At 45.5% G+C, this 27,962-nt stretch overlaps 1 protein-coding gene across 3 annotated transcripts; it reads left to right on the top strand.

The window, feature by feature from the left end:
- The first annotated feature begins 361 nt into the window (after window positions 1-361).
- On the top strand, window positions 362-26,769 carry LOC112249170 (hepatocyte nuclear factor 4-beta). 3 transcript variants are annotated; one of them, XM_042321048.1, is made up of 11 exons: window positions 362-711; window positions 814-957; window positions 4,103-4,268; window positions 14,616-14,710; window positions 17,240-17,346; window positions 18,129-18,284; window positions 18,490-18,577; window positions 18,812-18,964; window positions 24,563-24,853; window positions 25,145-25,267; window positions 25,995-26,769. In XM_042321048.1, coding segments are annotated over exons 1-11 (1,452 nt in total). In that variant the 5' UTR covers window positions 362-710; the 3' UTR covers window positions 26,123-26,769. The 3 variants fall into 3 exon arrangements, with proteins under 3 accessions (XP_042176982.1, XP_042176984.1, XP_042176983.1); XM_042321049.1 differs by having other exon boundaries at window positions 364-711; window positions 24,563-24,826; XM_042321050.1 differs by having other exon boundaries at window positions 363-957.
- Window positions 26,770-27,962: the final 1,193 nt, after the last annotated feature.

Raw genomic sequence — 27,962 nt, forward strand, 5'->3', positions numbered from 1 at the left:
GAAATATGGCACTCTCTCATCCAGTTACAATAATACTCAAACTTGAGAATCTGGCATCTTTTGTCCATAGAAGTCTACTGAAATTACAAATATCAAACATTGATCAGCGGTACTGAAATACCTTGAATTCTCAACTGACCTGCAGTAACTGATAACACACTGTAATGATGACCTTTGATCTGGTCATATACTTTAGTTTTTGCTGTCCTTTTTTCCTCAGCCGTAAAAGTGATTAAGATAAGGTAGCTCCTTGACTGTTTTGGCTGTTTTTCTCTTCCCAGTGAGTCATGTTTACCTGCCTACATCTGAACCCTCACCTTTATTATACTCTACTCTGATAAGAGAGTCGCAAACAAACAGTGGGCCAAATCTCAGTCTCTCTCTCTTTCCCTCCTTTAGAAGGCCGTTTGGGATCTGTCACACTGATCTGGAACATTAGCTACCAGCTAAATACATACTGGATAACTTGTTCTGTTATACAAACTGAGTAAGAATTGCCTGCCAGGAATACTGGGATGAGAAAAGGAAGAATCTAAAAGGTACACATGATTCACTGGGCCAAGGAAAACATCAGCACAGGACAGGAACCAGGACTTTGGAGGCCTGTGACGAGTGGAGGAATAGCAGCGTCACACAGAATGACAACACATTGATTTACCTGAGCTAGACAATCAGGAAGACACAGAGGAATTAAGTGATTGCGCTGAAATAGTGAGTAATTTTGGAACAGAGTGGTGAACTGAAGAGGAAGGTCGTGCAGCAGCCTGTTCTGGTTCCTTTGCTCATATAAATCAGACTTTTGTTTGGGCCTAGTGTGGCCTCCTGAAGCAGTGACCAGAACCATGAAGCTGTCAGGGAATGTGCTGGATCTGGACTCCACAGACTACAGCACCACCCTTGATCCCTCCTACACCATGCTGGAGTTTGACAACCTCAGGGTGTTTCCTGTAGAGACAGGTACGTCTGGTATAATGACACCTTTACCTGTCTGTCTTTCACTCATAGACTGGTGCACAACAATACCAAAACACTGGTCTGACATTTTGAGGGGGTTTGTATGATATTCAAATGACATTCAAATAATATAAAATATTGAATATCCATTCATTTTTATAGGTTCAAATTCATGAGTAGATCTTGGTAACTTTTTAAAACTTCCATTCAGATGGGGGGCTTGCATAAAATACACAGTGCCCTTGGATGAACATGGTTTTAAAAAGTACTCTAAGCACTTTACAATGTACTGTGGCAAGAAAAAGTATGTGACCCCTTTGGAATTACCTGGATTTCTGCATAAATTGGTCATTACATTTGATCTGAGTCACAACAATAGACAAACACAGTCTGCTTAAACTAATAACACAAACAATTATACGTTTTCATGTCTTTATTGAACACACCGTGTAAACATTCACAGTGCAGAGTGGGAAAAGTATGTGAACCCTTGGATTTAATAACTGGTTGACCCTCCTTTGGCAGCAATGAACTCAACCAAAAGTTTTCTGTAGTTGCGGATCAGACCTGCACAATGGTCAGGAGAAATTTTGGCCCATTCATCTTTACAAAACTTTCAGTTCAGCAATATTCTTAGGATGTCTGGTGTGAACCACTCGAGGTCATGCCACAGCATTTTAAATCGGGTTGAGGTCAGGACTCTGACTGGGCCACTCCAGAAGGCATATTTTCTGTTGAAGCCATTCTATTGTTGATTGACTTCTGTGTTTTGGGTCGTTGTCCTGTTGCGTCACCCAACTTCTGAGCTTCAATTGGCAGACAGACAGCCTTGTATTCTGAAAAATGAATTCCCAAGTTTTTCGATGATAGCAAGCTGTCCAGGCCCTGAGGCAGCAAAGCAGCCCCAAACCATGATGCTCCCTCCACCATACTTTACAGTTGGGATGAGGTTTTGATGTTGGTGTGACTTGCCTTTTTTTCTCCACACAGTGTTGTGTGTTCCTTCCAAACAACTCAACTTTAGCTTAATCTGTCCACAGAATATTTTGCCAGAAGGGCTGTGGAAAATCCAGGTGTTATTTTGCAAACTTTCAACGTGCAGCATTGTTTTATTTGGACAGCAGTGGCTTCTTCCGTGGTGTCCTTTCATGAACAACATTCTTGTTTAGTGAATTACGTATCATGGACAAGTCAACAGAGACGTTAGCATGTTCCAGAGATTTCTGTAAGTCTTTAGCTGACACTAGGATTCTTCTTAACCTCATTGAGCATTCTGCACTGTGCTCTTGCAGTCATCTTTGCAGGACGGCCACTCCTAGGGAGAGTAGCAACAGTGCTGAACTTGCTCCATTTACAGACAATTTGTCTTACCGTGGACTGATGAACATCAAGGCTTTTAGAGATACTTTTGTAACCCTTTCCAGCTTTAAGCAAGTCAACAATTCTTAATCTTAGGTCTTCTGAGATCTCTTTTGTTCAAGGCATGGTTCACATCAGGCAATGCTTTTTGTGAATAGCAAACTCAAATTGTGTTTTTTTTATAGGGCAGGGCAGCTTTAACCATCATCTCCAATCTCATATTTTGTTTGTACTCCAGGTTAGCTGACTCCTGACTTAAATGAGCTTTTGGAGAAGTCATTAGCCTAGGGTTTCACATACTTTTCCCACCCTACACTGTGCATGTTAAATTATGTATTCAATATAGACAAGCACAATACATGAACTTGTGTGCTATTAGTTTAAGCAAAGTGTGTTTGTCTATTGTTGTGACTAAGATGAAGATCAGATCAAATTGTATGACTAATTTATGCAGAAATCCAGGTAATTCCAAAGGGTTCACATACTTTTTCTTGCCACTGTAGCTCTCATGCACACAGGAATTTGTAAGACCATTTTCTCATGGCATGGATACAATGACATCAGCTCTCATTCCACAAAATGCTGTGAATGCAACGGTCATTACTCCCAGCAATACTGAGAGTGATCTAAAGACCTCCCTCTTCTGCTTTCCCTTATAATCTAATTTTAATTTATCATTATCATCATTAGGAGTCTGTTCTGCTGAATCAGGTCCTTTCTTTGGCACTTTTAAGGAGATGCTTTACCAGCAGACTGCTCTCCAAGGCAGATAGCTGTGTGGCAGATGTATTCTAATCTCTTAATTCAATCGAACTGATCTTTGACCACAGAAAGCAGTCTCCATGTTAAATTGTTCTCCCTGGCTGCTCAGTCTCCCAACTCTAAGTGTGCAATTTTAAATACATTACAGCCTGGGGGCATTGTCCCTGTGACTGCACAAACACTACACCAACAAAGTATATTTGACGGTCAGTGGTTTTAAGAGAGACAATCCTGCAGCGATCGAACACTGACAGGACACAATTTAGAGCAACACTGAGGGAGATTGAATTAAAATGGAGCTCCCAGTGTAAAATTAGCCAGTGGACTTTGTCTTTGCCACTGACCTGAATCTGCTTTAATTAAATGGGGAGTTTCCTCTTCCTCTGAGTAATAAGCAGCAGTGGTCCTCTGAGGGCCTGTGAGTCTGGCAGTAACATACAGCAGTGATATCTCTACCTATAACCCTGCTTTTATTACCCCCTCCAAACCTCATCAGACCTGGGGAACAACACAACTCTGCCATTGTTCTTACAGCTCTATAAGCTCACAATCAACACATTTCTGCCTTTGAAAGTTGTGTGTTTTTATGTGCAGCACAAGGTTATTACCCTTCACAGAGGTGGAATGAACAGGGATTCATTAATCACCTTAGCTGATGATGGCGTTGATTAATTCTTTGCTCTGTAATCGTGCTTATCTGCTGTCACACAGCGTTGACAATCTCTCAGCTGAGTGATCCGCTCTCTGCAGACCCTGTTGGGGCTTATTAGCAAGGCTCGGAGATGTTTACTTATTCATCAGCAATGGGGGGCGCTCTGTAAAAGTAGAACAGTGTCCTACAAGACCCTATTCCATTGTGCATCTCCAAAGCTTTCTAATGTTAGCCTGAGGTCATCAGTAATATATATCCTCACATGTCTCTCCCCAAGTCTCAAGAGTGAATTGAACACATGCAGTAGCTACACACCAGACCTCCAGTGTGCTGTAGTGTATGAATCTCAATCATTTTCTTGTGATTGACTGACAGAGTTGATGATGCCGGAGCCTGCCCCTCTGCTGCCACAGACCAACGGGAGCGTGTGTTCCATATGTGCAGACAGGGCCACAGGTAAACACTACGGTGCTTCCAGCTGTGACGGCTGCAAGGGCTTCTTCAGGAGGAGCGTCAGGAAGAACCACGCCTACACCTGCAGGTGGGACTCATCACCACACATGTCACTGAAAAAGAGGACATCTCAAATGACACCCTATTCACAATATATTGCCCTATTTAAAAAAAAAAAGAAGTTTATTTATATATATATTTATTTATTTACAGAATAATACGAAATGCTCTGAGAACAGGTTGGATCAGATATAAATATATATTTATATATATTTTTTTATATCTGATCCAACCTGTTCTCAGAGCATTTCGTATTATTCTGTAAATAAATCCGCAGCACTCCATTTAATATGATATGTTACGGTTCGGTTCCTATGGTACAGTTGAAGTCGGAAGTTTACATACACCTTAGCCAAATACATTTAAACTCAGTTTTTCACAATTCCTGACATTTAATCCAAGTAAAAATGTCCTGTCTTAGGTTAGTTAGGATCACCACTTTATTTTAAGAATGTGAAATGTCAGAATAATAGTAGAGAGAATGATTTATTTCAGCTTTTATTTCTGACATTCCCAGTGGGTCAGAAGTTTGCATACACTCAATTAGTATTTGGTAGCATTGCTTTTAAATTGTTTAACTTGGGTCAAACGTTTCAGGTAGCCTTCCACAAGCTTTCCTCAATAAGTTGGGTGAATTTTGTCCCTTTCCTCCTGCCAGAGCTGGTGTAACTGAGTCAGGTTTGTAGGCCTCCTTGCTCACACGCTTTTTCAGTTCTGCCCACAAATTGTCTATGGGATTGAGGTCAGGGCTTTCTGATGGCCACTCCAATACCTTGACTTTGTTGTCTTTAAGCCATTTTGCCACAACTTTGGAAGTATGCTTGGGTTCATTGTCCATTTGGAAGACCCATTTGCGACCAAGCTTTAACTTCCTGACTGATGTCTTGAGATGTTGCTTCAATATATCCACATAATTTTCCGCCCTCATGATGCCATCTATTTTGTGAAGTGCACCAGTCCCTCCTGCAGCAAAGCACCCCCACAACATGATGCCGCCACCCTGTGCTTCATGGTTGGTGTTCTTCGGCTTGCAAGCCTCCCCCTTTTTCCTCCAAACATAGCAATGGTCATTATGGCCAAACAGTTCTATTTCTGTTTCATCAGACCAGAGGACATTTCTCCAAAAAGTACGATCTTTGTCCCCATGTGCAGTTGCTAACTGTAGTCTGGCTTTTTTATGGCGGTTTTGGAACAGTGGCTTCTTCCTTGCTGGGATTGATTTTCACTTTTCACACCAAAGTACGTTCATCTCTAGGAGACAGAACGCGTCTCCTTAAGCGGTATGACAGCTGCGTGGTCCCATGGTGTTTATACTTGCGTACTATTGTTTGTACAGATGAACGTGGTACCTTCAGGCATTTGGAAATTGCTCCAAAGGATGAACCAGATTTATGGAGGTCTACTGCTAGAAGGTAAGCCGTGAAATACATCTACAGGTACACCTCCAATTGACTCAAATGATGTCAATTAGCCTATCAGGAGCTTCTAAAGCCATGACATCATTTTCTGGAATTTTCCAAGATGTTTAATGGTACAGTCATCTTAGTGTATGTAAACATCTGACCCACTGGAATTGTGATACGGTGAAATAATCTGTCTGTAAACAATTGTTGGAAAAATTACTTGTGTCATGCACAAAGTAGATGTCCTAACCGACTTGCCAAAACTATAGTTTGTTAACAAGAAATTTGTGGAATGGTTGAAAAATGAGTTTTAATGACTCCAACCTAAGTGTAGGTAAACTTCTGACTTCAACTGTATGTATTCATTTGTGGATGTCCAGCACCCATTTAGTATTATATGTTATGAATTACAATTCATATTATATGTTGCGAATTTTCAAAACGAGCAATATGTTATGAAGTTGCTAAATATATGAGATGTTATGGTGGCTAATGTTAGCATAAGCTAGGGGTTGGTGGTTAGGTTTAAGAGTTTCTGTTTCTGCTGGTATCAAGCCTTGGGTTGCACGGGCCAATTACAACTTGGTGGTTAGGGTTAAATTTAGGACTAGGTTAAAGGGCTAGGTTTAGGAAAGGGTTAGCTAAAAGGATGAAGGTTAGGGGAAATGTTAGCAGAAAGGGTTACGGGAAGGGTTCGCTAACATGCTAAGTAGTTGCAAAGTAGCTAAAAAGTAGTAAGTAGTTGAAAAGTTGCTAATTAGCTCAAATGATAAAGTTGTCTGTGATGAGACTCAAACTCTCAATCTATTGGTTTCTAGACGTTTGCGTTATACACCCACCCATACACCTCGACCAACCACCCTACTTTAAGTAACCATCTGTCTTATGTAAGCATACCAAATGTAACATACTGTATCATACTAATTTCAGTGTCCCGGATTTACAATTACTCTGTTACGTCTAGTCTATGAGACCAGGCTGGATCCCCATTTAGTGCGCTACTTTTGACCTGAGACTAAATGGGAAATAGGGTGTCATTTCAAATCAAATCAAACTTTATTTGTCACATGCACCGAATACAGCAAGTGTAGACTTTACTGTGAAATGCTTACTTACAAGCCCTTAACCAAGAGTGCAGTTCAAGAAGAGTTAAGAAAATATTTACCAAGTAGACTAAAATAAAAAGTAATAATAAAAAGTAACACAATAAGAATAACAATAACGGGGCTATATATAGGGGGCACCAGCATCGAGTCAGTGTGCGGGGGTACAGGTTAGTTGAGGTAATTTGTACATGTAGGTGGGGGTGAAGTGACTATGCATAGATAATAAACAGCGAGTAGCAGCAGTGTCCAAAAGGGAGGGTGGTCAATGTAAATTGTCCAGTGGCGATTTTATTAATTGTTCAGCAGTCTTATGGCTTGGGGGTAGAAGCTGTTGAGGAGCGTTTTGGTCCTAGACTTGGTGCTCCGGTACCGCTTGACGTGCGGTAGCAGAGAAAACAGTCTAACAGTCCCTGACAATTTTATGGGCTTTCCTCTGACACCGCTTATTGTATAGGTCCTGAACGGCAGAAAGCTTGGCCCCAGTGGAGTTCTGCGCCGTTCGCACTACCCTCTGTAGTGCCTTACGGTCAGATGCCGAGAAGTTGCCATACCAGACGGTGATGCAACCGGTCAGGATGCTATCGATGGTGCAGCTGTAGAACCTTTTGAGGATCTGGGGACCCATGCCAAATCTTTTCACTCTCCTGAGGGGGAAAAGGTTTTGTCGTGCCAGCTTCATGACTGTCTTGGTATGTTTGGACCATGATAGTTCGTTGGTGGTGTGAACACCAAGGAACTTGAAACTCTCGACCCGCTCCGCTACAGCCCGGTCAATGTTAATGGGGGCCTGTTCGGCCTGCCTTTTCCTGTAGTCCACGATCAGCTCCTTTGTCTTGCTCACATTGAGGGAGAGGTTGTTGTCCTGGCACCACACTGCCAGTTCCCTGACCTCCTTCCTATAGGCCGTCGTTGTCGGTGATCAGACCTACCACTGTTGTCGTCAGCAAACTTAATGATGGTGTTAGAGTCGTGTTTAGCCACGCAGTTGTGGGTGAACAGGGGATACAGGAGGGGACTAAGTACACACCCCTGAGGGGCCCCAGTGTTAAGGATCAGCGTGGCAGATGTGTTGTTGCCTACTCTTACCACTTGGGGGTGGCCCGTCAGGAAGTCCAGGATCCAGTTGCAGAGGGAGGTGTTTAGTCCCAGGGTCCTGAGGTTGGTGATGAGCTTCATGGGCACTATGTTGTTGAACGCTGAGCTGTAGTCAATTAACTACATTCTCACATAGGTGTTCCTTTTGTCCAGGTGAAAAAGTACTTCCGGCGCCGACAGAGATGGCCGCCTCGCTTCGCGTTCCTAGGAAACTATGCAGTTTTTTGTTTTTTTACGTGTTATTTCTTACATTAGTACCCCAGGTCATCTTAGGTTTCATTACATACAGTCGAGAAGAACTACTGAATATAAGAGCAGTGTCAACTCACCACCAGTACGACCACCAGCACCACCACCAGTACGACCAAGAATATGACTTTCGCGAAGCAGATCCTGTGTTCTGCCTTTCACCCAGGACAACGGAATGGATCCCAGCCGGCGCCCCAAAAAAACGACTTTGTAAAAGAGGGAAACGTAGCGGTCTTCTGGTCAGACTCCGGAAATGGGCACATCGTGCACCACTCCCCAGTATACTTCTCGCCAATGTCCAGTCTCTTGACAACAAGGTTGATGAAATCTGAGCAAGGGTAGCATTCCAGAGGGACATCAGAGACTGTAACGTTCTTTGCTTCACGGAAACATGGCTCACTGGAGAGACGCTATCGGAGTCGGTGCAGCCAGCTGGTTTCTCCAAGCATCGTGCCGACAGAAACAAACATTTTTCTGGTAAGAAGAGGGGAGGGGGCGTATGCCTTTTGGCTAACGAGACGTGGTGTGGTCACAAAAGCATACAGGAACTCAAGTCCTTCTGTTCACCTGATTTAGAATTCCTCACGATCAAGTGTCGACCGCATCATCTACCAAGGGAATTCTCTTCGATTATAATCACAGCCGTATATATTCCCCCCCAAGCAGACACATCGATGGCTCTAAACGAACTTTATTTGACTCTTTGCAAACCATACAATCCATACATCCTGAGGCTGCATTCATTGTAGCTGGGGATTTTAACAAGGCTAATCTGAAAACAAGACTCCCTAAATTGTATCAGCATATCGATTGCGCAACCAGGGCTGGCAAAACCTTGGATCACTGCTATTCTAACTTCCGCGATGCATATAAGGCCCTGCCCCACCCTCCTTTCGGAAAAGCTGACCACGACTCCATTTAGTTGATCCCTGCCTACAGACAGAAACTAAAACAAGAAGCTCCCACGCTGAGGTCTGTTCAACGCTGGTCCGACCAATCTGATTCCACACTCCAAGACTGCTTCCATCACGTGGACTGGGATATGTTCCGTATTGCGTCAGACAACAACATTGACGAATACGCTGATTCGGTGTGCGAGTTCATTAGAACGTGCGTTGAAGAAGTCGTTCCCATAGCAACGATTAAAACATTCCCAAACCAGAAACCGTGGATTGATGGCAGCATTCGCGTGAAACTGAAAGCGCGAACCACTGCTTTTAATCAGGGCAAGGTGACCGGTAACATGACCGAATACAAACAGTGTAGCTATTCCCTCCGCAAGGCAATCAAACAAGCTAAGCGTCAGTATAGAGACAAAGTAGAATCTCAATTCAACGGCTCAGACACAAGAGGTATGTGGCAGGTCTACAGTCAATCATGGATTACAAAAAGAAAACCAGTCCTGTCACGGACCAGGATGTCTTGCTCCCAGGCAGACTAAATAACTTTTTTGCCCGCTTTGAGGACAATACAGTGCCACTGACACGGCCTGCAACCAAAACATGCGGCCTCTCCTTCACTGCAGCCGAGGTGAGTAAAACATTTAAACGTGTTAACCCTCGCAAGGCTGCAGGCCCAGACGGCATCCCCAGCCACGCCCTCAGAGCATGCGCAGACCAGCTGGCTGGTGTGTTTACAGACATATTCAATCAATCCCTATCCCAGTCTGCTGTTCCCACATGCTTTAAGAGGGCCACCATTGTTCCTGTTCCCAAGAAAGCTAAGGTAACTGAGCTAAATGACTACCGCCCCGTAGCACTCACTTCCGTCATCATGAAGTGCTTTGAGAGACTAGTCAAGGACCATATCACCTCCACCCTACCTGACACCCTAGACCCACTCCAATTTGCTTACCGCCCAAATAGGTCCACAGACGATGCAATCTCAACCACACTGCACACTGCCCTAACCCATCTGGACAAGAGGAATACCTATGTGAGAATGCTGTTCATCGACTACAGCTCGGCATTTAACACCATAGTACCCTCCAAGCTCGTCATCAAGCTTGAGACCCTGGGTCTCGACCCCGCCCTGTGCAACTGGGTACTGGACTTCCTGACGGGCCGCCCCCAGGTGGTGAGGATAGGCAACATCTCCACCCCGCTGATCCTCAACACTGGGGCCCCACAAGGGTGCGTTCTGAGCCCTCTCCTGTACTCCCTGTTCACCCACGACTGCGTGGCCACGCACGCCTCCAACTCAATCATCAAGTTTGCGGACGACACAACAGTGGTAGGCTTGATTACCAACAACGACGAGACGGCCTACAGGGAGGAGGTGAGGGCGCTCGGAGTGTGGTGTCAGGAAAATAACCTCACACTCAACGTCAACAAAACTAAGGAGATGATTGTGGACTTCAGGAAACAGCAGAGGGAACACCCCCCTATCCACATCGATGGAACAGTAGTGGAGAGGGTAGCAAGTTTTAAGTTCCTCGGCATACACATCACAGACAAACTGAATTGGTCCACCCACACAGACAGCATCGTGAAGAAGGCGCAGCAGCGCCTCTTCAACCTCAGGAGGCTGAAGAAATTCGGCTTGTCACCAAAAGCACTCACAAACTTCTACAGATGCACAATCGAGAGCATCCTGGCGGGCTGTATCACTGCCTGGTACGGCAACTGCTCCGCCCACAACCGTAAGGCTCTCCAGAGGGTAGTGAGGTCTGCACAACGCATCACGGGGGCAAACTACCTGCCCTCCAGGACATCTACACCACCCGATGTTACAGGAAGGCCATAAAGATCATCAAGGACAACAACCACCCGAGCCACTGCCTGTTCACCCCACTATCATCCAGAAGGCGAGGTCAGTACAGGTGCATCAAAGCTGGGACCGAGAGACTGAAAAACAGCTTCTATCTCAAGGCCATCAGACTGTTAAACAGCCACCACTAACTTTGAGTGGCTGCTGCCAACACACTGACTCAACTCCAGCCACTTTAATAATGGGAATTGATGGGAAATGATGTCAAATATACCACTAGCCACTTTAAACAATGCTACCTAATATAATGTTTACATACCTTACATTATTCATCTCATATGTATACGTATGTACTGTACTCTATCATCTACTGCATCTTTATGTAATACATGTATCACTAGCCACTTTAACTATGCCACTTTGTTTACATACTCATCTCATATGTATATACTGTACTCGATACCATCTACTGTATCTTGCCTATGCCGCTCTGTACCATCACTCATTCATATATCTCTATGTACATATTCTTTATCCCCTTACACTTGTGTGTATAAGACAGTAGTTTTGGAATTGTTAGTTAGATTACTTGTTGGTTATTACTGCATTGTCGAAACTAGAAGCACAAGCATTTCGCTACACTCGCATTAACATCTGCTAACCATGTGTATGTGACAAATAAAATTTGATTTGATTTGAAAGTGGAGTGTGATTGAGATTGCGTCATCTGTGTATCTGTTGGGGCGGTATGCGAATTGGAGTGGGTCTAGGGTGTCCGGGAGGATGCTGTTGATGTGAGCCATGACCAGCCTTTCAAAGCACTTCATGGCTACTGACGTGAGTGCCACAGTGTTTTAAACATATACATATTTCACCTTTATTTAACCAGGTAGGCTAGTTGAGAACAAGTTCTCATTTACAACTGCGACCTGGCCAAGATAAAGCAAAGCAGTGCGACACAAACAATAACAGAGTTACACGTGGAATAAACAAGCGCACAGTCAATAACACAGTAGACAAAAAAGAGTCTATATACAGTCTGTGCAAATGGCGTGAGGAGGTAATGCAATAAATAGGCCATAGTAGCGAAGTAATTATAATTTACACTAACACTGGAGTGATCGATGAGCAGATGATGATGGGCAAGTAGTGATACTGGTGTGCAAAAGAGCAGAAAAGTAAATAAAAACAATATGGGGATGAGGTAGGTAGATTGGGTGGGCTATTTTTAAAGTTAGTAAGGGAAATATAAGTCTCCAACTTCTGCAATTTTTGCAATTCGTTCCAGTCATTGGCAGCAGAGAATTTGAAGGAAAGGAGGCCAAAGTAGGTGTTGGCTTTGGGGATGACCAGTGAGATATACCTGCTGGAGCGCGTGCTATGGGTGGGTGTTATCATGACCAGTGAGCTGAGATAAGGCGGAGCGTTACCTAGCATAGACTTATAGATGACCTGGAGCCAGTGGGTCTGGCGACGAATATGTAGCGAGGGCCAGCCAACTAAAGCATACAGGTCGGAGTGGTGGGTGGTATAAGGGGCTTTGGTAACAAAACGGATGGCACTGTGATAGACAACATCCAGTTTGCTGAGTAGAGTATTGGAAGCTATTTTGTAGATGACATCGCCGAAGTCGAGGATCTGTAGGATAGTCAGTTTTACTAGGATAAGTTTGGCGGCATGAGTGAAGGATGCTTTGTTGCGAAATGGATTGGAGATGTTTGATATGTGTCTGGAAGGAGAGTTTACAGTCTAGCTAAACACCTAGAATATGTGGACAACTACAAATACCTATGTCAGAACCGTCCAGAGTAGTGATGCTAGTCGGACGGGCAGGTGCGCGCAGCGAACGGTTGAAAAGCATGCATCTGGTTTCACTAGCGTTTTAGAGCAGTTGGAGGCCACAGAAGGAGTGTTGCATGGCATTGAAGCTCGTTTGAAGGAACAGCTGGTGCTCTCGTGTAAGCTTCAATGTTGCTTGCCTCGAAGCGAGCATAAAAGGCATTTAGCTCGTCTGGTAGGCTCGCCTCACTGGGCAGCTCACGCCTGGGTTTTCCTTTGTCATCCGTAATAGTTTTCAAGCCCTGCACATCCGACGAGCGTCAGAGCCGGTGTAGTAGGATTCAGTCTTAATCCTGTATTGACGCTTTGCTTGTTTGATGGTTCGTCTGAGGGCATAGCGGGATTTCTTATAAGCGTCCGGGTTCGAGTCCTGCTCCTTGAAAGTGGCAACTCTAGCCTCGATGCAGATGTTGCCTGTAATCCATGGCTTCTGGTTGGGATATGTACGTACAGTCACTGTGGGGATGACGTCGTCGATGCACTTATTGATGAAGCAGATGACTGAGGTGGTGTACTCCTCAATGCCATTGGCTGAATCCCAGAACATATTCCAGGCTGTGCTAGCAAAACAGTCCTGTAGTGTAGCATCCACATCATCTGACCACTTCCGTATTGATTGAGTCACTGGTACTTCCTGCTTTTGCTTGTAAGCAGGACTCAGGAGGATAGATTTATGGTCAGATTTGCCAAATGGAGGGCGGGGGAGAGCTTTGTATGCATCTCTGTGTGTGGCGTAAAGGTGGTCTAGGAATTTTTTTTCTCTGGTTGTGCATGCGACATGCTGGTAAAAAATTGGTAAAACTGATTTAAGCTTGCCTGCATTAAAGTCCCTGGCCACTTGGAGTGCCGCCTCTGGGTGAGCATTTTCTTCTTCCTTTTTCACTTGGTTGAGAGCGGTCTTAGTGCCAGCTTCATTCTGTGGTGGTAAATAGATGGCTACGAATAACATAGATGAGAACTCTCTTGGTAGATAGTGTGGTCTACAGCTTATCATAAGGTACTCTACCTCAGGCGAGAAATACCTAGAGACTACTTTAATATTAGACATTGCGCACCAGCTGTTATTAAGAAATAGACACACACACCCACCCCTCGTCTTACCAGAGGTAGCGTCTCTGTTCTGCCGATGCATGAAAAATCCTTCTACCACTATATTGTCCGTATCATCGTTCAGCCACGTCTTGGTGAATCATAAGATGTTAGTTTTTGATGTCCCGTTGTTAGGATAATCTTAATCGTAGGTCATCAATTTTATTTCCCATTGAATGCACGTTAGCAAGAAGAACAGATGGTAGTGGGAGTTTACTCGCTCGCCTACGGATTCTCAGAAGACTGCATTTGAGATACCACCAAGGTTCTGTTAGAACTGCAGGTCATTGGAATTATTATTATGCTCACTATTGTCCACCTCCGACCCACATGACAACACAGAGACAAATTTACTGCCAACGACTAGGGCAGCTGGTCATTTTTTTTAGCTGAAATTCTGGTAAAGTACTTTCTTTTACAGTCTTCAACCCCCATCTCAATAACTGATTACTTTTTCTGGTGGTACAGTTCTCAACCACATCCATTGTGAAGTGAAAAGTATGAGAGTTGAATTGGCCAAGAATAGAAAGCCAACTTCTGTGTCATAGTCTCTGGGTTTTGTTCAGACAAAGAGAAAATAACCTTAATACAGTGGTTGAAGACTCCAAGTCAATGGTGTGATGAGTTTTACTCTTACATGTGAGAAGTCGATTTTACCACACTGTATAGACTATAGGAGTTGTCATTTCGCAGGTTTCTATGAAAGGTCTGGAACTAAGCGTTAGGAGCCTGTCTGAACATGTGTATGCCCACAGCACTGAAATTGTACAGCACTGATCTGACGCCATCACAATTACAGAAGCCCATAGTGTGAGACTTTATATCTGATTGTGCGTTACAGAATCTTACAACTGTTGTATTGAAGTGTGTGTGTGTGGTCGGCAGGTTCAGCAGGCAATGTGTTGTGGACAAAGACAAGAGGAACCAATGCCGTTACTGCAGGCTTCGGAAATGTTTCCGAGCTGGCATGAGAAAGGAAGGTGAGTTTTTTTTTGTTTAATCATGGCATAGAGTTTACATACTGTATGGCACCATACTACAAAGTAATTACACAATAAATTGCCACATTATTAATTCAAAATATATATTTTTAAAGCCTACCAGCACGCACACGCACATGCACATACACACACACACAGCATTTTGTTTTTAAAGCCATAAGCATACAAGTTGACAAATCACAATATTTACCCACATTACATAACCATGTCCAACGCCAAGGGGGGAATTGGTGTTGGCAGGCACGCCAGATGGGGGTGGGTAGTGGAGGCTCAAGCAGGGGTAGTGAGTGGGGTATAGTGTACAAGGTGCTATTCCAAATCAAATGTATTTGTCACATGCTTCATAAACAACAGAATATTCGAAAGCTAATAACACGTAGAATAAATACACGAGGTAACAGTACAGAGTCGATGTGCAGGGGTATCTTGAACCTAAAAGGGTTCTTTGGCTATCCCATAGGAGAACTCTTTGAAAACTTTTTGGTCCCCGGTAGAACCCTCTTTTTGGAACCCAAAAGGGTTCTCCTATGGGGACAGCCGAAGAACCCTTTTTTCTAAGAGTGTATTCGCCTCTTACTGTGAGGGAAATGCAACAAGATCAACATGCCGCTCTCTTGAGCAATACTGAGTGAGTGGCTGTTTGCAGTGTGCACTGTAGACCTTATCTTCCACTGGCTGCGGCAGATAACCAGGAGAGAGAGAGACGGGATTAGAGGATCCATGAATGGCTCCTCACATGAATAATTAACATGGCTGAGCATGGGCAAATATTTGCTCTGGCTTTTTCAAGAGAGATACTTCTCTTTGCTGAGCCCTCATTCCAGAGGAATGTTCCGTAAGAGAGAAACTGAAGCTGAGCTGAGCCCCCTTAGTGATAGTCAGGGAGAAAGATTCAAACATTTGCCATATTAATTTTGCAGACCAATCAATTAGCATTTAAGAAACAGCAAAGCTATGCCAGAAAATATCAGAACATGCCATTTTGAAAATTTGTATAAGCCTTTGGTTTAATGTTTTTCAATTGTACATTAATCCGGACAACAAATTCTAACAAACCATTTTTGACAACAATCATTATTTGTACTCCTATTCTCCTTGCTGAATGTCCACAGCCACTTTCAATCTATCACTTCACTTATGCTCCGTGGAGGACTAATTTGTGACATCATCACCTATGGCCATGTCTCCAAGGCAGAGGTCTCTCTCTGTCTCTGCAGCTCCAGTTTGATTAATAGGGTCCTGATTGGCTGCTGAGAGGTCAGCTGTGGTGACTGATTGCTCTCAGACTGGGGCTTGTTGTCTGACTTTGTGGAGCAGACTGAAATCAGGCTGAGGTCATCCATTGTAATGATACAGGCACAGAGGTCACTATGAGACAGTCTCCTCTGTCAGACACAATCCCAATCATCAGGCCCTGTACTGTCAGCCTTCTGATGCCTTCCTTTGCCTAATTACATAGTCAGGTTTAATATGTTGGCAAAATCAGAATCAAAATTAGAGATGTTACTTTTCATACAATGGGGAATTTGGAAATTGAATTTGCACTGAAATAGTCTCAATACAGATGAGTTTCAAAATTAAATGTATAACAAAAATTATTAACGCAATATGCAACAATTTCAAAGATTTTACTGAGTTACAGTGCATATAAGGAAGTAGTCAATTGAAATAAATTCATTAGGCCCTAATTTATGGATTTCACATGCCTGGGTATACATATATGCATCTGTTGGTCACAGATACCAACAAAAAACATTGCCTCACAATGGGCCTCAGGATCTTGTCACGGTATCTCTGTGCATTCAAATTGCCATCGATAAAATTGAATTATGTTCGATGACCTTACCTTATGCCTGCCCGTACCATAACCCCACCGCCATCATAGGGGACTCTGCTCAAAACGTTGACATCAGCAAACCGCTCGCCCACATGACACCATACATGTTGTCTGCGGTTGTGAGCCCAGTTGAACGTACTACCAAATTCTCTAAAACAATGTTGGTAGAGAAATTAACATTAAATTATCTGCCAACAGCTCTGGTGGACATTCCTGCAGTCAGCATGCCAATTGCACGCTTCCTCAACTTGAGACGTCTGTGACATTGTGTTGTGTGATAAAACTGCACATTTTAAAGTGGCCTTTTATTGTCCTCAGCACAAGGTGCACCTGTGTAATGATTATGCTGTTTAATCAGCTTCGTGATATGCCACACCTGTTAGGTGAATGGATTATCTTGGCAAAGGAGAAATGCTCACTAACAGGGATGTAAACAAATTTGTGCACAACATTTGAGAGAAATAAGCTTTTGTGCGAACTTCCTGGGATCTTATATTTCAGCTCATGAAACATAGGAACAACACCTTACGTGTTGCATTTAGATTTTTGTTCAGTGTAGGTGTATGCTATAATTACAACATTACCCTTCCATTGAGTATACTTTGTACAAGTAAAACAGTGAACACAAGAAATCCAGGGACTCTCCCTCCCTCCTATTATTTTATTTCCAGCTGTGCAGAACGAGCGGGACCGCATCAGCAGCCGCAGAGGAGAGGGACAGGGGTTGGGCACTCTGTCAATCAGTGTACTGCTACAGGCAGAGGCCAGCATGCATCAGGTAAGAGACTGTCACTATTAAACCTCTCCCTATTCAAGCCACAGAGTGCTCCAGAGGCTTCCATTTCCCATACAACCCAGAGTAGAGCCCCTTATCTGTTTCTCAGAAACACAGCAGTGGCAAGGCTAGAGATGGAGAGGATACAGGCTGCACTTTAGACAGCCGGCCATTAAGGTCCCCTGGAGATTCAAGCTACAGACTGGATTCAGTTACTCCTTAGAAATTGCCAAATTGCCCAGAGAGACTCACATCTGATCACAGCAGTCCTATGTAATGGCAGTGCCTGGGCTTGGATTGTGTGCCAGCATTCAATTGGCTTCAAATACATAATAACAACCAGATATCCTCTTTATGTGCGAAAGGAATGCGGCAGAAATTTAATTGGATGATTGACAAATGAACCACAATTTGGCCAGGCTGTTTTCCATTTGGGTCAAGTTTTCATGCAATGTCTCCTTCAATGTGAGTTGTGTGCTGAAGGGGCTCTGATCACCATCCAACAGCATCGTTCCAGAGACAGACCCACCAACAACACACATCCAAAATCCATTTCTCATCTTACACCCTTATATTCTCTATTACCACCATTCTCTGAAGTGACCTTTCCCCCACCCAATACCCTACCTGCCTCTGCTTGCTCTGCCCTTCACGATTGTCCAAGCACCCATCATCTAACCCCTGCACCCTGCCCCATCCATCTCCTCCAACCCTCTCTTCATTCTCACATTACACTGACACCTAGGGCCAATATGGAACCTCTCATTATTGTGTGCCACTCTCAGTTTCCAGCCCTGACCTCCCCTATGAGCTGTGAGTTCAACACCAAGAAGATAGCGCTCGTGGGGGACGTGTGTGAGTCCATGAAGCAGCAGCTCCTCCTGCTGGTGCAGTGGGCCAAGCGCATCCCAGAGTTCTGCAGCCTCCCCGTTGACGACAGGGTTTGGAACTTTGGATGTTATCCTACTTAATGTGTCTGTATGAACATGTGAGCTGCACCTGTCTAAGCAGGCGGTCACATTCAGCCCAGCTGTCTTTGTGTTGGGTTTTGGATCACTAGCTGTTGGAATACTCATGTTGCAGGGAGGGCTGTCTGTGTAATGGCTGCTGTGTGTTGTCTCTGTGCTGTGTCTTGTCTATGTGCAGGTATCCCTGTTACGAGCCCACTCTGCTGAACACCTCATCCTAGGGGTGGCTCGACGCTCCCTGCCTTACAATGACATTATCCTTCTGGGTAAAATATATATATATATATATCTCAGCTGAGTCTGGGATGTGCTCTCATCTTTGTTTTATAATGAAAAAATAATTTACCCAATGTTTGATACTAGTAAGGTCGACAAGCTATGCTGCTTTTACCATATGTGTATATTGATAAAGGAAGCAGACTTACCTAATGTATAAAGTTATACTTACAGTTTTACTTAATTTATATTATAAGTATTTCATATGTGGATTGTGTTTGCAGGTAATTACTTTGTGATCCCAGTGAGCGGTCCTGAGGTGGAGGTGTCCAGGGTGGCTGCCCGGATCCTGGAGGAGCTGGTCAAGCCTCTGAGAGAGCTGGACATCACCGACAGCGAGTTTGCCTGCCTTAAAACCATAGTCTTCTTCAGTCCTGGTCAGTCAGTCCTTTGGTCACCACCAGCCACCCCCCTGCCCCTCCTCACCTCTTCTCACCTCTCCTCTGTCCTCAGACAAAGGAAGAGACTTTCGCCAGGAATCTTTTTATTTCACAGTTGTTCTCTCCTGGGACTGTCTCGTCTCTCTCTGTGCTCTGTCCTTGGCCCCCTCTTGGTTTGTCTTGGCCTGGCGGTCTGGTTTCATCGTGTTCTGGGAAGAAACTATTCATATCTGGGCAAGGTTTTGGCAGGGAGAGGTGACTGGCTGCTGGACTTTACAGCCTGTTGGCCTGAGGTGGTGATTACAGCAGCAGAGCCAGGCCACCGGTCTGACAGACTGACTGGCCAAACTGGCACAGCAGTGCACAGCAGTACACAGCAGCATCAGGCCAAGTCTGACACAGATGACTGACTACCTACAGAAATAAACACACCGCATGTGTGCTCAGCTCTGTCCTGTGTGACCCTGCCCTACTACCTTTACCTAACCTTTCTCTAATAATATCAGTTTAGTTTATTACACATAATGCATTTCAATTAGTAAAGAAGTGTATTGTATAATATCCCCACAGCAATCCCATCTCTCTCTATTCTCATAGGGCCGCAGCTTGAGGATTTGTCTCTCTTAATCTCCCATTCTCTCTGTCTCAGGGCTGTGTTATAGGAATTGTTTATCTCAGTGGTTTCACTCTGTCTCTCAGTATAAGCATACTGTACATGTATGTGTCTCTCATGTTCTCTATGTAAAGATGGCGCCGTACTGTATTGCTGCTGTCTTACGTGCTCTGACCCAACTTTTCTATTTTGTGATTTTGGCGTTTATCATTTTCCTATGATCGAACGGAATCTTTTGGACATCAGATCGGTAGTTAATAACCTCAATTCTGACTTCAACTTTGATTCATCTGCCCCGGGCTCTTTGTGTACCTACAACTGTTACCGTGACTGCTGAATACACTAAGTGTACAAAACATTAAGTGACATCAATAGGGGACCATAGGTTCCACCTGGATTCACCTGGTCAGTCTATGTCATGGAAAGAGCAGGTGTTCTTAATGTTTTGTACACTCAGTGTATATTCCACCTCAGGATAACAACATCAAGCTGGCACTTGACAAACTGTACAAGACTATAAACAAGCAAGAAACAATGCACCCGGAGGCTGCTTTTCTTGTTGCCAGTGATTTTAATTTCGCATCACTAAGACTGGTGATGCTCAACTTCTATCAACACATCTCCTTCGCCACTTGGGGCGTTAAAGTCCCAGACCACTGTTACTCAACCCGCCATGCAGACCCTCAACACATGGGCCCACCAGCCGTGTGTGCTTATACTCCCTGTTCTCCCATGATTGCGTGGCCACGCACGACTCCAACTCCATCGTCAAGTTTGTCCGATGACACGACGGTGGTAGGCCTGATCACCAACAGCCATGAGACGGCCTACAGGGAGGAGGCCAGAGACCTGGAAGTGTGGTGCTAGGATTACAACCTCTCCCTCAAGAACTAGAACAGGGGGCAGGCAAAACAACAGGTCAAGGGCAGGCAGAGATCAGTAATCCAGATCAGAGTCCAAAAGGTACAGAATGGCAGGCAGTCTCGGGGTCAGGGAAGGCAGAGGTCAATAATTCAGGGTGGTGTGACAAGGTACAGAAACGGCAGTCAGGGTCAGGGCAGGCAGAATGGTCAAACTAGAAAACAGGAACTAGAAACAGACAGGAGCAGGGGGAAAAACGCTGGTTGGCTTGACGAACAAAACAAACTGGCAACAGACAAACAGATGACACAGGTATTAATACACTGGGGATAATGAGGAAGATGGACGACACCTGGGCGGGGAGTGGAGACAAGCACAAAGACAGGTGAAACAGATAAGGATGTGACAGTGCATGCCACAAATTGCCAAAGACTACAGCCACCCGAGACATGGACTGTTCTCAATGCTCGTGTCCGTCAGACGATACCTTTGCAACAAGGCTCAAACCAAAAGACTCCTAAACAGCTTCCATCCCATGGCCATAAGACTGTTAAATGGCTAACAACTACTGCTTCCCCTGAAACCTACGCTGCTGCTAAAATTAGTATTGATTTGATTTATTACTACCATTACGCTGCTGTTCAATGATTATTGATTGCCATTACCATTAGTATCTATCTACAGTTGAAGTCGGAAGTTTACATACACTTAGGTTGGAGTCATTAAAACTCCTTTTTCAACCACTCCACAAAATTCTTGTTAACAAACTATAGTTTTGGCAAGTCGGTTAGGACATCTACTTTGTGTATGACACAAGTAATTTTCCCAACAACTGTTTACAGACAGATTATTTCACTTATATTTCACTGTATCACAATTCCAGTGTGTCAAGTTTACATACACTAAGTTGACTGTGTCTTTAAACAGTGAATTAGGTGTACATGTGGATATATGTAATGGATTTCTTCATCTGAACGAGAGGCGGACCAAAGCGCAGCGTGGTTGTTTTGATTCATGTTTTAATAAATCCCTTTACATGAACAAACTAACAAAAACAAGAAATGTGAAAAACTCAAAACAGTCCCATCTGGTGCAAAACACAAAGACAGGAACAATCACCCACAAACACACAGTGAAACCCAGGCTACCTAAGTATGATTCTCAATCAGAGACAACTAATGACACCTGCCTCTGATTGAGAACCATACTAGGCCGAAACATAGAAATAACCAAATTATAGAAAAACAAACAGACTGCCCACCCAACTCACGCCCTGACCATACTAAATAAATACAAAACAAAGGAAATAAAGGTCAGAACGTGACAGTACCCCCAAAGGTGCGGACTCCGGCCGCAAAACCTTGACCTATAGGGGAGGGTCTGGGTGGGCGTCTGTCCGCGGTGGCGGCTCTGGGGCGGGACGCGGACCCCACCTCACCATTGTCTTAGTCCGCCTTATTGTCCGCCTCCGTGGCTCTCTCACCATGGCCACCCTTCTCAATGACCCCACTGGACAGAGGTGGGGCAGCTCCTCGGGACAGAGGTGGGGCAGCTCCTCGGGACAGAGGTGGGGCAGCTCCTCGGGACAGAGGTGGGGCAGCTGCTCGGGACAGAGGGGCAGAAGCTCTGGACAGAGGGGCAGAAGCTCTGGCTCCTCTGGGCTGAGGGGCTCTGGCGCCTGGGCTGAGGGGCTCTGGCGCCTCTGGGCTGAGGGGCTCTGGCGCCTCTGGGCTGAGGGGCTCTGGCGCCTCTGGGCTGAGGGGCTCTGGCGCCTCTGGGCTGAGGGGCTCTGGCGCCTCTGGGCTGAGGGGCTCTGGCGCCTCTGGGCTGAGGGGCTCTGGCGCCTCTGGGCTGAGGGGCTCTGGCGCCTCTGGGCTGAGGGGCTCTGGCGCCTCAGACTCCGGCAGCGGCGCCGGACAGGCGGGAGGCTCCGGCAGCGGCGCCGGACAGGCGGGAGGCTCCGGCAGCGGCGCCGGACAGGCGGGAGGCTCCGGCAGCGGCGCCGGACAGGCGGGAGGCTCCGGCAGCGGCGCCGGACAGGCGGGAGGCTCCGGCAGCGGCGCCGGACAGGCGGGAGGCTCCGGACAGGCGGGAGGCTCCGGCAGCGGCGCCGGACAGGCGGGAGGCTCCGGCAGCGGAGCCGGAGAGACAGCCTGGTGCGTGGGGCTGCCACAGGAACCACCAGGCTGGGGAGACCTTCAGGAGGCTTGGTGTTAGGAGGAGGCACCTGAAGGACCGGGCTGTGGGGGAGCACTGGAGCTCTGGTGCGCAACCTTGGCACCACTTCCCCAGGCTGGACAACTACTCTAGCCCGGACCCCCCAGAGTGCAGGCACAGGTTGAACCGGGCTGTGGATAAGCACGGGAGATCTAGTGCTCACTACACGCATCTCTCCCCTAGGCTCCACTCCCACATTTGCCCGGCACGAGCGGAGCGCAGGCAGAGGATGCACTGCACCCTCCCAGCGCCCCGGAGACACAGCACGCAGAGCCGGCGCAGGATAACCTGGACCAAAACTGCGTACCGGCGACCAAACCCGCTGAGCAGGCACCATACGCCCTGGCTCAATGCCCACACTCACATGGCACTTTTGGGGGCTGCCCTATAGCGCACCGGGCTATGGGCACGCACTGGCAACACCGTGCGCTTAACCGCATAACACGATGCCTGACCAGTAATGCGCTGCTTATAATAAGCACGAGGAGTGAGCTCAGGTCTGCTACCTGGCTTAGTACCACACCTCGTCTGCCCCCCCCAAAAAAATTTTTGGGGCTGCCTCTCGTACCTGTCGCACTGCCGTGCTGCCTCCTCATATCGCCGGCTCCTCTCTCCGGCTGCCTCTGTTCTCCTAGCTGCCTCCACCTGTTCCCATGGAAGGCGATCCTTTCCCGCCAGGATCTCCTCCCAGGTGTAGCAACTCTTGCCATCCAATACATCCTCCCATGTCCAGGAGTCCTGTGATGCTGGCCGCTGTTGTTGCCGCTGCTGCTGCTGTCGTCGCTGCTGTTTACCACGCCGCTTGGTCCGAGTTGGGTGGGTGATTCTGTCATGGATTTCTTCATCTGAACGAGAGGCGGACCAAAGCGCAGCGTGGTTGTTTTGATTCATGTTTTAATAAATCCCTTTACATGAACAAACTAACAAAAACAAGAAATGTGAAAACTCAAAACAGTCCTATCTGGTGCAAAACACAAAGACCGGAACAATCACCCACAAACACACAGTGAAACCCAGGCTACCTAAGTATGATTCTCAATCAGAGACAACTAATGACACCTGCCTCTGATTGAGAACCATACTAGGCCGAAACATAGAAATAACCAAATTATAGAAAAACAAACATAGACTGCCCACCCAACTCACGCCCTGACCATACTAAATAAATACAAAACAAAGGAAATAAAGGTCAGAACGTGACAATATATTTCAAGGCCTACCTTCAAACTGTGCCTCTTTGCTTGACATCATGGGAAAAACAAAAGAAATCAGTCAAGACCTCAGAAGAAAATTATAGATCCCCACAAGTCTGGTCCATCCTTGAGAGTAATTTTCAAATGCCTGAAGGTACCACGTTCATCTGTACAAACAATAGCACGCAAGTATAAACACCATGGGACCACGCAGCCGTCATACCGCTAAGGAAGGAGACGTGTTCTGTCTCCTAGAGATGAACGTACTTTGGTGCGAAAAGTGCAAATCAATCCCAGAACAACAGCAAAGGACCTTGTGAAGATCCTGGAGGAAACGGGTACAAAAGTATCTATATCCACAGTAAAACGAGTCCTATATCGACACAACCTGATAGGCCGCTCAGCAAGGAAGAAGCCACTGCTCCAAAACCGCCATAAAAAAGCCAGACTACGGTTTGCAACTGCACAAATTACTTGTGCCATGTACAAAGTAGATGTCCTAACCGACTTGCCAAAACTATAGATTGTTGACAAGAAATTTGTGGAGTGGTTGAAAAACAAGTTTTAATGACTCCAACCTAAGTGTATTTAAACTTCCGACTTCAACCTGTTTTTGCTTTGTCATTATGGAGTATTGTGTATAGATTGATGTCTCTCTCTCTCTGTGTGTGTGTGTAGTATTAACTCAACCTCTCTCTCCCTGTCTCTCAGACTGCCCAGGGCTGGAGGCCCCTCAGACAGTGCGTCGGCTGCGTTTCCAGGCCCAGGTGCTGCTGGACGAGGCCACCTGTGAACAGCGGGGGCGTTTTGGAGAGCTGCTGCTGATGCTGCCCCCCCTGCAGAGTGTGGCCTGGCAGATGGTGGAGACCCTGCAGCTGGCCAGGCTCCTGGGGGAGCCCAGCGTGGACAGCCTGCTGCAGGAGATGCTGCTGGGGGAGGGGGCCACTGGGGGCCTGAGACAACGCACAGGGCACGGTACACTCCAGAGGGGAGATACTTACAGTAAAAACCCTCAAACTGAATACCACTAACTTTCACTAGGTTGCCTTACAGATCAACAACAGAGTTCAATAACAATTAAAACCTAAAATAGGTCAACTTTCAATTCCCACAATCTAATCTGTCCACTGTGCATTGTGTCTTCACTTATGTTGTTATCATACTGTTTCATTGTGAACTTGCTTACTGACTTGAGAGTATTCGTAATGAGGGTAACCTTTGAGCTCTTATGGTAACTGGATCAGTGTAGTAGTGTAGTAGTATACAGCTCTTCTCTTCTCTGGTCCTCCTCAGGTCCTAACTCAAATGTAATGGTGTTCCCCCAACCCCAAGATCACACCTTGTCTCAGGACCTACTAGGAGGCCATGTTGGGTTGCCTAGCAACTTCACATCAGTCATCCTACCTGTTCCTAGCTGTGAGTACCCCAAAATGCGTCTATGGACAAGTAAATATATGTTGTGTACTAGTATGTATTAGCTAGCTAGAGCAAACAAATACATCATAGTCACCTTGCATGACACCTTTATATACACACACACACCTGTATTTAGCTGTGCAGCAGGTGCGTGAAACCTCAGATGCTGGTTTCCTACCTGTGTCCAGACTGAGTCAACACGTTTGCTTCACTGAAATCTCCTCACAACACCAAGCAGCATGGTGCTCCTAAGTAAAAGTCTGTCTCGCCAGCCTCATGGTGCTCCACAGTAGCTGTGGGAAAAGACTACCTGAGTAATGCCCCCACGCTGTCAAACAGAGGAATAAAACACAGTGATCTCACCGTCCCCAGTGTTTTATCACCCTCACAGAGCCAGCCTGGCCCCACAGGAGGCACATGGCCCAGACTGCTCCCCTTGTTTCAGGCCCTCTAACCCAGCCTCGCTTTACAGGAACCTGGGCCCTCTCACCAGCCCTGGTCTTCAGGCTCAGTCCCTACAGCTCTGACCTCACCTGAGGGATGTTGATGTCTGTCTCCCATCATTAATATTCCTATAATTACTACCTTAGTGTCTTTTTTAGGGGATTAGCTCACCAACGGTAACTTAACGTCCTGAAAGAGTACTGTTACTGACCTGTAGTAAAAGCCATGCAATTTCAGTCTCAGTGTGTGTAATGCCAATCTGATGCCTGTCTCTCTCCAACAGCTCTGCCAGTGGTGCCTCTGGTGCCCACACAGACTGGCACTGAGGTGTACAGACATGGAGAGGGGGCAGACATGCCCATAGAGTCTGCCCACAGCATGCCCATGGCTCCTGTCCACACCTGCCTCTGAGAAGCAGACCAAGCAGCAGCAGCTACTATACAGAGAGGAGAAAAAAGCTGTGTGGTCTAAACATGCACGCGCACACACACATCTAATCCGGCCCGCGTTTGGTTTGAGTAAAATGTTTGTTTTTGTTAATAACCACTTCGAGGAAATACAACACAGGGCAAAATGAGTTGCACACACCTGACCTGGTGTTGGTGCATCCAGGCCGTACTACTATATGAACACAACATGAAGTAGAGGCTGTTACATGGACACTACTAACCCAAAAATGGACTTTGACTCAACCAGCCAGTCCTCTCCCGTATCCACCTTTGCACAATGCACATTACACACAGGGAATATGATGCACACAATTAATAATTGATCAGGAATGGTTCTTTATGTTAACCATTCACTGACAATTAAAATCAATAACGACCACAGCTCGATAGTATGTTATCTTTATTAGATCATGGTTGGGTGAGTGAGTTGTGTTGTCATGTTAATTAAAGACAGTGAGGTCGCAGTGGTGAAGTAAGAACAATTTCATGTTTTTTATATTCAGGATCATTGTCCATGCAGATGTTGGTACTGTTAAACATTTTAAAGTTACTCATAAAAATGTTTTTTTTTTTAAAGGAAATAAATGAAAAATAAATTTGTAGAGCCTGCTAAATGTGTTGTGTGTCTCTTGCTTTGGATATATGTTAGGTTTCATTCTGTAAGGGTGTAGGCCTAATGTGTGAAGTGATACTTTGTAACAGGCTACATACTGATAATTCAGTGATGACTGTGAGTGTAGGATATGTAATGTAACTGCAGAGGGCGCACTTAGCCTGTTCAGAAAATCTGACTGTTCCACTTCCCCTTTGAGCACTTGAGGCAAACCTTCTGACTGAGATACCTTGGATTACCAACTCTTGGCAGGTTATCCAAGGCAACTCACTGACTGTCCAGGGTCAGATATTTCATGGGGTATAGACAGAAATGGTGAAAGGAGGAAAATCTATTAGACTTTCTCTTCCCTCGCCCAGACTTGAAGTGGTGTTTTTGGAGTTATTTTCACATCTCTCTGTACATGAGAAAGTATGCATGTCGGTGTGAAGTAGCGACACCTATTGAGCCCAAGGTACATGGTTAAGTAATCTATAAGCTATGCTTTCCAAGTTGGTATGTAATGTATGTCTGAGTGCTATGTGTATTGCATGTCTATTATATTATAAAGGCTGACCTCTCTCTAGCTGGAGTGGGGCTTCAGGTCAGATTCCAGCATCTGCATCTTAATCAGTCGCTTAGGGTCTTAAACATAAGCATCTTAAATGTTTGCTTAGGGCCCCTGGCCACTAGGTGGACCCCAACCAAAACATTATATACAGTGGGTATAGAAAGTCACCACCACCTTTCAAAATGTTCACCTTTTGTTGCCTTACAGCCTGAAATGTACACACAGTAACCCACAATATCCAATATCCAAAAATATTTTAAAATATGCTGAAAATGTATTACAAGTAAAACAGTAAAATACCCTGTCTGGATAAGTAAACATGGTGGAACCACCTTTTGCTTGAATTACAACCACGAGTGTCTTTGAATATGTCTCTACTAACTTTACACACCAACTGTTCAATATTTGCCCATTCTTCCTTGCAGAATTGTTCAAGCTCAGTCAAATTGCATGGTGGCCACTCATGGACTACACTCTTCAAGTCATTCAACAGATTATTGATGGGATTTAAGTCGGGGCTCTGACTAGGCCACTCAAGGACATTCATCTTCTTGTGCTTCAGCCACTGTACCATTGCTTTGGCGGTGTGCTTTGGGTCATTGTCATGTTGAAACGCGAACCATCTTCCTATTTTCAACT

This window comes from Oncorhynchus tshawytscha, linkage group LG04 (assembly GCF_018296145.1).
Source record: "Oncorhynchus tshawytscha isolate Ot180627B linkage group LG04, Otsh_v2.0, whole genome shotgun sequence".
In the NCBI taxonomy this organism is placed as follows: Eukaryota; Metazoa; Chordata; class Actinopteri; order Salmoniformes; family Salmonidae; genus Oncorhynchus; species Oncorhynchus tshawytscha.